The sequence below is a fragment of the Protopterus annectens genome, chromosome 11.part0 (genome assembly GCF_019279795.1).
Source record: "Protopterus annectens isolate FY-2018-M chromosome 11.part0, PAN1.0, whole genome shotgun sequence".
Taxonomy (NCBI): domain Eukaryota; kingdom Metazoa; phylum Chordata; order Ceratodontiformes; family Protopteridae; genus Protopterus; species Protopterus annectens.
Genome location: NC_056745.1, coordinates 543,013,649 through 543,026,328, shown reverse-complemented (window position 1 = coordinate 543,026,328; position 12,680 = coordinate 543,013,649). Strand labels below are relative to the sequence as shown.

Sequence of the window (12,680 nt, the reverse complement as noted above, 5' to 3'; positions counted from 1 at the left end):
CTATTTGAAACTAGTATGTCCCATAAGCTTTGCAAAGCTTTTCTCAAAGGGACTACTTTGCTCAGGCCCCCAGTAAGAGATCCCCCGCCTCCGTAGGATCTTAATTTGATCTTGGCTTCCCTAATATTGCCCCCCCCTTGAACCAGAAGCTTCATTTATTTTTATTTATTTTTATTTTATTTTACATTTGTTAACCGGGCTAGTCTGGCTGGATATATGTCCATTTTCAGTAGAGGCCCGGGGAGAAAAGCTCCAAGCATGAACAGTGACAGTTAACAATGTATAAAAACATAAAGGATTACAGTACAGACTAGTATTAGTCTAAAAGGAGTAATAATAATACATTTTTAAACTATAGCAGATTTAGTAGAAATTCTACTAAATAATTATACAAAACACAGTAGAAGGTATGAGCAAGTCTCAGGTAGGGAAGAGAAACACAAGTGTTATTCTTATAATTCAAAGAAAGAGTAGTAACTAGATGTTCATCGTGCATACAGCTGCAGTCATAACAGATGGGTTCTCCTGCCGTCAGGCGGGTCCTCGGTCGGCCAAATTCCAAAGTCTAGGTCCGGCGTCGGTTGTCGTCGCTTCTTCCCTGACGTCAGTGCGATGGGTATAAAGGAACCAGCCAACGCCATTTTCTTCAGTCTTTCTTGCCGCGCGGTGCCCGAAGCAGAAGCAGTTTGCAAGTGCTGGTCAGCCAGCTCCTGAGATTACGAATATTTTTCAACCGAAGTCTTCTTGAAAGCTAAGTACCGCTAGAAACTTTTCTTGCCTCAGACCGATGTCAGACAAAGTTAATAATTGCATTTCATGTGGGAAGCAAATACCGCATAAGGATTTTCATTCCCTCTGCATTCCTTGCTTAGGCCCAGACCATGACGTCTCGGTCTGTCGTTTTTGTGCTACATTCAACAAACACACCATTAAGCGTCGGGCGGAGTTCGCCCAGCACTATTTTGGCAGAAAATTTAACTGTATTATGTAGTCGGATACTCGACTCCACTTTTGCCTAAAAAACGCAAAGATAAGGACCAACACACGAGGTCTGCGGCCTCTACCGACACCACGCCAAGGCCCGACTACAGGTGGTCCAGTTCTCAGCGAGGCGCCTACGCAGCCCCTGCCTACCGATGACACTTCATTAGCGGTGTCTTCTGTGCCCGAGGTCGCAGGCTCCTCTGCCCACACCCCGACTACAGATACCGAAGCCACTCTTGGTGGTGAAACTCAAAATGTAGACAGGTCTGCCTCCTATCAGGGTGTCTTCAGACCTTCCTCTTCTTTTTCCATCAAGGCGCTCACCAAGTCTAAAGCAGCCATGCATTCTAAGAGACCAGCTACACAGGGCCCTTCTCCAGGCCCCATGCCTAAAAAACAGATGCTTAAAATGGCTGAGGATTTAATTACTCTTATCAGGGGTTCTCACCCCCCCCCCCGGACAAAAGGCCCAGAGTGGAGGAAGAATCCCCCTCCTCTGACCAGGCCTCCATTATTTCAGAGCACTTGGATGAACAGGAACATTTTTACTCCACTTTTGAAGATTCTGATGCAGAGGAGTCCATTCCCTCTGTCTCCCCTCCAGAGGATTACTCATTTGGGGAAACCTTGCATACCTTAAGGGAGCACTTCCACTGGGAAGGTCAAGAGTATTCAGATTCCAAGAAAAGGCTTAGGGATTTTCTCTTGCTCCCTCAGCACAGGCCTCTGGCTATACCTCCTGTCTTAGACATACTAGATGATGTGTATTCAGAGGCCTGCCTTAACCCGGATTCTTTACCTCCAGCCCCATTCAAACCTGACTGGTACTACCGGGTTCCTGACTCGCACCAATTTCTATACAAAAGCCATGCGGCTGACCCAGAAACCATCTCACAGGGCCCCAAGGGAATTAAGGCCTCAACTGCTAAAAATCCTTTACCTTCCAAGAGAGATTCCAGATCTTTAGAAAGGTGGGGAAAAAAGGTATACACCTTGGCCACCTTAACCATGAGGGAATTAAACTGCCAGTTCCATATGTTAAAGTACCAACAGTTTCTGTTATCACAGTTGAGAAGCAAAATGTCACAACCTGAACAACCAGACTTGAAGGAGTTGCAGGATTTGATGCATAGTGCAGAACAAGTGGGTAAACATACCTTGCAATGTGGTTTTGATGCTCTAGAGGCCTCATGTAGAGCTGCTGTTACAGGATCAGTCATATGTAGACATGCCTGGCTCAAGGAGCAAACCTTACCAGATCATGTCAAAGCTAAAATTACTAGATGCCCCTCTACAAAAGGATGTATTATTTGGTGTTAAAACTGAGGAGGTATTAAAGAAAATGGAGGAAAAGGCTAAATCAATGCAAACAGTGAAAGATTTTCTACAGGTACAACCTCCACGTTTCAGTAGAAATTGGCCCTCCAAAAATTGGTTCTTTCCAACCACGGACAGACCCCAAAGAGGTGGATACAGACGCCCGAGGGGCAGAGGGCAATCTCAAGGATCGTTTAGAGGCAGACAATGGCAAGCTCCTACACAGAGGTAGTGAGGATAGTTCGCAGCCATTCAGAAAGCAAGCCCAATGACTTTCCCCTTTGCATGCCAAGCAAGGCTCAAATGGCAGCACCCTTAGGCGGAAAACTGGCATTATTTTCGAAAAATTGGCATATTGTCACAAAAGACAAATGGATCCTGGACATTATAAACAGAGGCTACAGATTCCATTTTCACACCCTTCCAAAAATGAGAGGCCTGCCAAACCTGCCACACAATCAAAGGGCAGAGGCACAAAGACAAATTTCAGATTTCATGGACATGAAAGCTATTCAAGAGGTACCTACTCAAGAACAAGGTCAAGGTTTTTATTCCAGACTATTCCTGGTACCAAGGAAGGGAAAAGATTGGAGACCTATTTTGGACCTATCCATCCTAAACACATTTTTACTCGTGCCAAAAATTCAAGATGCTCACATTACAGCAGCTTCTTCCCATGCTGGGCAAGGAGTCTTGGCTGGTAACATTGGACATCAAGGAGGCATACCTGCATGTCCCAATCAGACAAAATTGCAGAAGATACCTCAGATTTCTTGCAGGTTCAACCCATTATCAATTCTCTGCATTGCCCTTTGGCTTATCTACTGCGCCCAGAGTATTCACGAAATGCCTGGCATTAGTAATTGCCTACTGCAGACTTCAAGGGATAAAATATACCCATATTTGGATGACTGCCTGATCCAAGCGGACAGCAAGCACATACTTCTGAAACATCTGGCTTTTGTAATAATGTTGTTGAATTCTCTGGGATACGCAGTCAACAAAAAGAAATCAAGGCTAATACCCTCTCAGAAAATAATTTTCCTGGGTGCCAACTTGGACACAAACACTCAGATGGCCTACCTCACGCCAGAGAAACGGGGACAACTAACTCAATACTTCGGAAAACTAGCAAATTTCACCAGGCTGACTGCAAGGAAAATCCTGCAGGCTCTGGGATTCATGGCATCTTGCATCCTACTAATCCCATGTGCAAAGCTGCATATGAGGAAATTTCAGTGGTACCTGAAAAACCTATGGTCTCAACACAGCCACAGTTTGTAAACAATCTTACCACTAATTCCATGTCTTCAAAAGGAATTTCTGTGGTGGGCTCAAGCATGCCAAACAAACACAGGTCTCCCATTCTGCAAGCCTTAAGCAAATCAAGTCATCACAAGACGCCTCGGACTACGCCTGGGGGGCGCACATGACAGATCGGTGCATTCAGGGCAAATGGTCCCAAAAAGAAAAGCACCTTCACATCAATCAAAAGGAAATGCTAGCAGTAATAAGTGCTATTATAGCTTTCAAAGACCTTCTGCATCCAGGTCAACTATTGATAAGGACAGACAACACCACAGTAATGTGGTACATAAACAAACAGGGAGGAACCCATTCATACCCCCTATGCAGGCTGGCCATGTCACTTTGGAACATGGCTCTGGAATTACAAATCGAACTTCAAGCACAGTACTTGCCAGGCAAGGAAAACACGCTGGCAGACAACCTAAGCAGAAGTATGACAGATCCACACAAATGGAAGTTGCATCCTCAAGTTTTTAGAGATAATACAAGCATGGGGAAGGCCAGACATAGATCTCTTTGCCTCCCACAAAAATCACCAATTGACAAAATTCTGCTCAAGGACTTTTCATCCACAGGCCTGGAGAGTGGACACTCTCTCTTTCAGTTGGACAACAATGACAGTTTATGCCTTTCCGCCTCTTCCTCTGCTGCCCAAAGTTCTATTAAAAACCAGAGCAGACAGACCAAAGATGATTCTCATTGCTCCAGACTGGCCAAGACAGCACTGGTATTCACTCCTGAGGAGCCTGACACATTCTCCACCATGGACCCTGCCTCTAATGCCTCTTCCGACTCAGCACAGCTTCAAAACTCTTCGCAGTCAGCTGAAAACACTCAATCTGGCCGCATGGAAGATTCCTTAACATCACAACAGACCCTACTCTCCAAGGAGGAGCTGGATGTCATTTTGGAGGGCAAAAGGCCGTCTACTAGAAAAGCTTACTCCACAAAATGGAAACTGTTTTGTGCCTGGAATGAGAAAAAGGGCCAGAATCCTGGAAAACTGAATTTACCTCAAATATTACAGTATCTAGCTGAGCTGCTAAGCAGTGGACTTTCATTTTCTTCCATCAAAATCCATGCCTCAGCCATTTCTGCAGAATACAACACTGATCCACCTTTATTCTCTCACCCCCTCTTAAGACAGTTCCTCAGAGGGGCGAAGAACATAAAACCCCCAAGGAAACAACCAATACATGCTTGGGACCTCAATTTCATTCTAGAAAAGCTGACCTTGCCTCCGTTTGAGCCAGCTGCCTCAACAGATTTGCAATATTTGTCCTGGAAAACAGCTTTCCTTCTGGCTATCACCTCAGCTCGCAGGGTATCGGAACTACAAGCCCTCATGGCTGTGCAACCTTTTATAATCTTCCATCAGGACAGAGTTTCCTTAAGAACCAACCATTCCTTTATGCCAAAGGTGGTATCCAGGGTAGCTTTGTATCAGGCTATCCACTTACCGACCTTTTACCCTAATCCTCAAAACAAAGGGGAGAGACTACTGCATTCCTTGGACATCCACAGACAGCTCCGTTATTATTTGGACAGAACAAAGCCTTTCAGAAAAACAGAACAGCTCTTTCTGTCCTATGCTGTAGGAGCTCAAGGGAAGCCAATTTCCAAACAGACAATCTCAAAATGGATAGCCCACTGCATACGCTTTTGTTACTCTTTTCATGGTAAAACTGTACCTGCAGGCATCAGATCTCACTCCACAAGGGCCACAGCTACCTCTGCAGCTTTCCTCAGAGGAGTTCCTACCAAAGATATTTTGGAAGCAGCCACTTGGAGTTCTGTGCATACCTTCTCCAAGCACTACCACCTACCATTATACTCCAAAACTAGAGCAGGCTTTGCCACTGCAGTCTTGCAGGGCATCCTGGCACCTCCTAGTTCCACCTAGTGCCTCCCACCCTTTTCTTAGCTTTGGGATTCTACCCATCTGCTATGACTGCAGCTTGTATGCACGATGAACATAGTACAGTTTTGTACCTACCATAAATGTAGATGTTCGAGTGCTAATACAGCTGCAGTCCAGGTTTCCCTCCCTCCTTCCCCTCTTGGGACAGGCCTATTGGGGAACACCTCCTCATACAACCTGATTGGGGTATTCATTTATGGTGCATTTGCTTGCAACTACTGTAGTTTGATTATATTGCATTGCTTTATTATATAAATTTATGTATTGCCTTCCTTCTGGGGGCACCTGACATCTGGGGCAAGAAAAACTGAAGAAAATGGCGTCGGCTGGTTCCTTTATACCCCTGTCGCACTGACGTCAGGGAAGAAGCGACGACAACCGACGCCGGACCTAGACTTTGGAATTCGGCCGACCGAGGACCCACCTGACGGCAGGAGAACCCATCTGTTATGACTGCAGCTGTATTAGCACTCTAACATCTACATTTATGGTAGGTACAAAACTGTACTTTTTGGAGACTTGGGTTAAAGGAGTAGGGAATGGGGTAAGTGAAAAAGTAAAGAAAAATATCAGTCTGGGTTAGTGCATGGACAAAGCCAATGAGTTTTTAGATGCTCTTTAAGATGTTTTTTTAAAAAGAGAAGTAGAAGCAAGGGTAGATAATTCTGGGGGAAGCTGGTTCCAGATTTTTCCTGCCGTGTTTGAGAATAGTGAATCCCCAGCTTTGTTATTAGCTTTATTTGAGGAAACTAGAAGCTTATGAGCGGAGTGTGGATAGATTTATATAGGGTGTAATTAGATTGGTGAGGATAGGGGTGTTAGGGTGGTATAGGATCGTTTGATTAATAAGTAATTGTTGACAGAGTATATGTTTTTTCAATTCCAGCCATCCTAGTTGTTTGAGGTTAAGGCAGTGGTCAGTTTTAAAGGGGGAGCTTGTGATGAAACTAGCTATGCTATTATAACAGGTGGAGAGTTTAGAGAGGTTGTTTTTGGAAAGGTTAGTATATATAACACAGGGTTTATTATTGAAATGTCGAACGGCACTACGTCGACTGTACTATAGTCAAACACGGAAGTTAGAAAATAGTAATGACGTCAAAAAAACAATCTAGGAATGGTTTTAACATGGGTTGAGGTAGGTGTTCAGTATTATTCAGAACTACAAACATCTCCCCTACCTCGACCCATGTTAAAACACAGTCCTAGATTGTTTTTTTGTCGTCGACATTACTATTTTCGAACTTCCGTGTTCGACTATAGTACAGTCGATGTAGTGCCGTTCGACATTTCAATAGTAAACCATAACACAGGCATAGAAAAGGGTAGAAATGAGGTGGGTTTGGGCAATAGTTTTTCTTGCAGAAGGGCTAAGGAAGGGTTTGATTCTATAGAGGGTGCCAAGTTTTTGTTAACCGACTTTATGGTGAAGTTGATGTGTTCATCATAGCTGAGACAATTATCAATTGTTACACCTAGTAGGCGGGTTGTAGTATCTGGGGTAATGTTGGTACCATTGTTAGAGGTTATAGAGAAGAAAGGAGTGGGTTTGGGATTTAGGAGGAGGCAGTGTTGCATAAGCCAGTTTTCAACATTTTGAAAAACAGTTTGGGTAAGGGAGTGGATAGTGGCTATATTTTTAGCTGTACAGATTAAGGTGGAGTTGTCAGCGTATTGAATGCAGGTGGCTTGAGGGTATGTTCATGTGTAGATTGTTAATAAATAAAGAAAAGAGTAGGGGACCTAGGATAGAGCCCTGGGGGGTACTCCAATATTAACTGGTAGTAGAAAAGACAAGTTGTTCTGCCAAAGTACTGCTTGCTGTTTATTTTGCAGATAAGACCTAAACCATTGTATAGCTTGAGGGTTGAGAGAATGGGCATTTAGTTTGTCTAGTAGTAAGTTATGGATAACTATATCGAAGGCTTTCGACGGGTTAATAGTGCAGTGGAAAGAGAGTTATTGTTACGACTTTTATATATAGAGTCAGTAAAGGATAAGAGGGCAGTCGATGTGCTATGGAATGGTCTAAAGCCGTGTTGGCAAGTTTGCAAGTAGGTTATTTTGTAGTAAGTGATTAAGTAATTATTTGTGAACACACTTTTCCATGATCATAGCTTAAGGGGAGAGTAAAGCAATAGGGCGATAGTTTGAAAGCTCATTAGAAGGACCACCTTTGTGTAGAGGGATGATGTGGGATATCTTCCATAGAGCAGGGATTTTGCCTTCTGAGATAGTTCTGTTAATGAGGATAGAGATTGGATAGGCTATGGCTTTTGCGGCTATTTGTAGGAATTCAGATGGGAGACGGTCAGCAGAAGGGGTGCAAGGTTTCGGTTTTTGAAGTAGCTTAAAGTTTCTTTCTTGTGGCAATTACCTCAGCCAGAAGAGTTTCCGAAGTCCAGGCCCTTTGTGTTCGCCCTCCTTATTTAGTTTTCCATAATGACAGAGTTTTGCTCAGGACTAATCCCTCCTTCCTTCCTAAGGTACCTTCTGAGAGTAATCTGAATCAGTCCATTGATCTTCCGGTCTTCTTCCCAAATTATTCCAACAAAGCTGAACATAAATTACATCAGTTGGATGTTCATAGACAATTGCGTTTGTACTTGCATAGGACTAAACAAATTAGAAAATCAGATCAGCTCTACTTGTCCTATGTTGAAGGTAAACAAGGTCTACCACTGTCTAAAGTAACTCTATCTAGGTGGTTGACTTCTATTATTACTTTGATATATCAATTGAGGAACAAACAGCTCCCTGCTAAACCAAAAGGCCACTCTACTAGGGGTTTAGCTACTTCTGTAGCTTTTCAGGCAAGATTACCAATGGAAGCCATTTGTGCGGCAGCTACATGGGCCACTCCCCATACATTTATTTTTCATTATAAGTTGGATGTGGCCTCTAGGAGCAGAGCTGATTTTGGTTCCACTGTGCTGAAGAGTCTGTTCCGATGAGCCACCCAGAACTGAGATGCTAGGGACGCTGTCCAACCAGCAAGAATGAAGGTGAGAAGACTACAACTAACATGGAACGTTATGGTAGGTACATAACTTCTTATTCTTTTCTATCCTGGAAGCAACATTCCCTTCAGAGTTTTTGATGAAAATTGACTCCAGGTAGTGGTGCTTCATTTCAGAAATTGAGTAGTGGAAACAAAACTAAAGTAGTGATAGGTGCGTAATGTCTGTTTTATTTTGGCATATTTGATACCATTTTGTTTCCAGTCTGTGTCTTAGTTTTTCTACTTTGGCTACTTCTCATGTTTTTTTTTTTTTTTTTTTTGCCTGTTCTGTTTTAGATGCCCCAAGGAAGTATATGCTCATGTAACTACAGTTATAAATATTTGCCTTAAGTACTTGACTTATGACCCAAATTACAATTATGATGATGAAGATGAAGACGAAAATGCAATGGATGCTGAAGGGGTGGATGATGAAGATCAAGGTAAGACTTCTTGAAATTATAGAGCAAGCGGGATTGGTTTGTGCCTCATCAAGAAGAAAAGAATGGTGTAATTCATTACCAGTTTTGTCTTAGAATTATGGATGTGCCAAATCTGCACCTCCTTCAGCAAGCCTTGTACTGTTCTTTTTTATAGTTAATTTTATTTATTAAATTACTTTCTTTGTCTTAATGTGCTCTACAGTGCTCACTGCACTTGTTACAGTACCTTAGACCGAAATATTTTGGGTGGAAGAAAAAAGTGTTTACACTTCTAGAGAGTCACATTGAAGTTTGAGACATATCATGCATGTGGTAGCAGAGCCATTTACATGCCTGAGATTGTGTATTCTTGAGCATCTCCAAAGTGTAAAAATATGGCTACCTATTGAAATGCTGGTACTCAAAATGCACAGACAAGGACAGGAAGACATTAGGGTCCATTGGCAAAAAAGTTTACAATTCTGCTACCTTGGGCTTTAGGGCAGTAAATTACCAGTCACATATGTCCAAGTTTGCCCTGGACTTTTTGGCTCAGGTCATTAAGCTTTTGACAGAGCTCCCTGACTCACCTGCAAAGGCTCAGATATCTAGCTTCATCTCATTGTTTTCTCAAGTCACAAGACTTACAATTAGATGCAGCTATGATGCTGCAGAAGCCTCTTCCAGGTCTGCAGCCTCTGCCTCAGTCCTAAGGAGAGGCTCATGGTTAAGACTACAGCCCTTATCTGATGATACTAGGGCCAAACTCTTGAACGCTCCCCTGGATAACTTTGTCCTTTTTGGTGCTAAAGTGGCTGAGCTGTTCAAGACCCATCAACAAAAGGGGGAAAACTCCAGGATCTCAAACACTAGCTTGTCTCTGCTATCCCCAAATTTCATAGAAACTGCCTCACCAAAACCCATTTCATTAGAAAACACACTGCTCCAACCCCCTCATTCTAGGAGCAGAAAGAGCACCAAGAAGCAACAGACCCATTCCAAGCCTGCTCAGGCACCTCAGTTTCAAGACAGGTAGTCTGTGACTACCTGCCTTTGCTCTCCATACCTCAGAAGTCCATTCCCCTGTCCCTAAGGCTCTCTCGCTGTCTTTCAGTTTGTTGAAGCATTACCTCAGACAAGTGGGTCTTGTCCATTATAGAAAAGGGTTATTACATGATGTGAATCATCATCCTCCTTGGAGAGGCATCCTACAGCCACCCATAGACCAGCTCCCTCTGTTTCAGCCATAGAGACCCTTCTTTCTCAAGGAACCATACAACCCGTTTCCCTGGCAGAGCAGTGAAATGGCTTTTACTACAGACTCTTCATTGTTCACCCTTCCTTAGAACTAGGGAGACCTGTCCTGGATCTCTCCCACCTCAACCTTTTCTTTCAAGTACCCACCTTCTGTATGCTTGCTCTACAGACCCGCCTTCCCTTGGTAATGCCCCAGGGATTTCTAGCCACTCTGGACATAAAGGATGCCTACTCATACATCCTGATAAGGCCGAACTACAGGAAATATGTTTTTTCCATGGGTTCCTCACATTTTCAGTTCTCTGCTTTGCCCTTTAGACTCGCTACAGCTTCAAGGGTATTCACCTAGTGTTTGGCTCCAGTTATTGCTTATTGCAGAGTTCAAGGGAATCCTATCTTTCCATACCTGGATGGACCTACTGGTACAGGCAGAATGTTCCAGATCCCCCTACACCACCAACTTCACAAAGTTATTGCATTCCTGCTGGCACTGGGATTCAACATGAGTTGCACCAAGTCCAGCCTGAATCCCTCCAGGACCATGTTTTTCTGGGGTGGAGAATAAGGACAGATGTCATGAGAGCATTTCTTCCATCCCAAAAGGTGGAAAACCTATAGTACCTGTTCTCTGTCTTCCACGCCACTGCTATGACAGCCACTCAATATCTCCGATTACTAGGTCATATGGCTTCAACTATCTCAGTGCTGCCATTGGCAGGACTCCACATGAGAAAATTGTATTGGTACCTGAGGTCAGTATGGACCCAACATTCACACCCCTTGGACTTCAACATTCCCTTCCTTCCCTGCCTGAGGAAGGAGATCCTGTCGTGGTTGTAGCAAGTCACACTCAACTCAAGATTCCCCCTTACAACCCCTTCCCCCCAGTTCAGGAGATGTACACAGATGCCTCGGATCTGGGCTGGGGAGCTGTTTTAGGCAGCCCGAGAGTGCAAGATACCTGGTCAGACACCTTCAGGTAGGACCTCATCAACATCAGGGAAATGAGCAGTCTTATTTGCCTAGAGAGCTTTTCTACGTATCTTAAAACAAGGACCCCTGAAATTGTTCTTAGACAACACTACAGTTCTATGGTATGTGAACAAACGGGGGGGGGGTGAAAATTCCTACTTGCAATGCAGACTTGCACTCTAAGCCTGCAAATTGGCAGCCCAACAGGGAGTCTCCCTGCAGGCAGTTTTTATCTCTTCAGCACAGAACACACGGGCAGAAATTCTGAGCAGGTCCATGTCACAGTCCCATGAATGGATGCTTCACAGGGATGTGTTCCTGGACATTGTTTACGAGTGGGGTACACCACAAATAGATTTGTTTGCCTCCCCTCTGAACAGACAACTACCACTATTTTGCACCAGGCTACCCAGTCCACTAGTGAGGGCAACGGACGCCTTTTCAGTGTCTTCAAAGGGGATGTTTCTCTGTGCAAAGTCCTGTTGAAACTTCAGAAGGGCAAATCAAAACACTTGTTGCTGACTCCCTTTTGGCCAAGACAGCATTGGTTCCGCTTTCTGCATTTAGCCAGGGGCAGTCATCACAAGTTTACCTCAGAGTGGACCTACTCAAATAGGCAAGGGAGCCTTCCTTAATCTATCCTCACTTGGAATCTCTGAGCCTAACCTGTGGGTAATAGAGTTTTGATCCCTTTCAGACACGTTTGAGGACCTGCTTAATGTCCTGCAGGAGGCCAGAAAACCCAATACTAGAAGATCCTATTTGTCCAAATGGAGAAGGTTCTTTATTTGGTGTCTTAAAAGGCAGCTAGACCCATTTCAAGGAGAGGTCCCCTTAGTGCTGCCATATCTGTGTGAATTATTCCAGGCAGGGCTGGCATATTCTTCAGTTAAGGCCCACCTTGTTGCTATCTCTGCATATCTGTGTCTTGATCCTCCACTTGCTGCCAGACTTCAAGTGAAGTTATTCCTGAACAGAGCACTGCATCTCAGGTCCCCCAGGAGGCCAGTTCCTCTGCCATGGGATCTGAACTACATGTTAAGAGAATCTCACCATTGCTTCTTTGAGCCAGCAGCTACAGCTTCTCAAAAATATTGCAGATGGAAAACTGTGCTTCTGGTGGCCCTGACATAGCCAGGAGAGTGTCAGAACTCTAGACCTTCATGGTCACACCACCTTTTTTTTAATATTTCACAAGGATCGAGTGACCCTAAGGACTAACCCAGCCTTCATGCCTAAAGTGGTCAGTGAGGTGCCCCTGAACCAATGTATACATCTCCTCACCTTTTTTCCACATCTCCAGAATGACAGAGAGAGAGAGAGTCCTGCATTCCCTTGATGTTTACAGACAACTAAGATTCTACTTAGACAAGAAGACCAAGTCCCTTAGTGCTCTGGGGAAACCGTGATAAAGCAGGCTGTTTCTGCCTGGATTTCCAAGGCCTTCTCCTTTTGTTTATACATACCATGGCAAACACCTGGACTCAAAAATTAAAGC

At 44.1% G+C, this 12,680-nt stretch overlaps 1 protein-coding gene across 1 annotated transcript in view; it reads left to right on the top strand.

The window, feature by feature from the left end:
• Positions 1-12,680, top strand: part of CAND1 (cullin associated and neddylation dissociated 1) — a 2,253,229-nt gene that overhangs the window by 317,940 nt on the left and 1,922,609 nt on the right. The window contains exon 7 of the mRNA XM_044088050.1: positions 8,829-8,974. Within this exon, the coding sequence (XP_043943985.1) occupies positions 8,829-8,974 (146 nt within the window). The remainder of the gene's footprint in view (positions 1-8,828; positions 8,975-12,680) is intronic.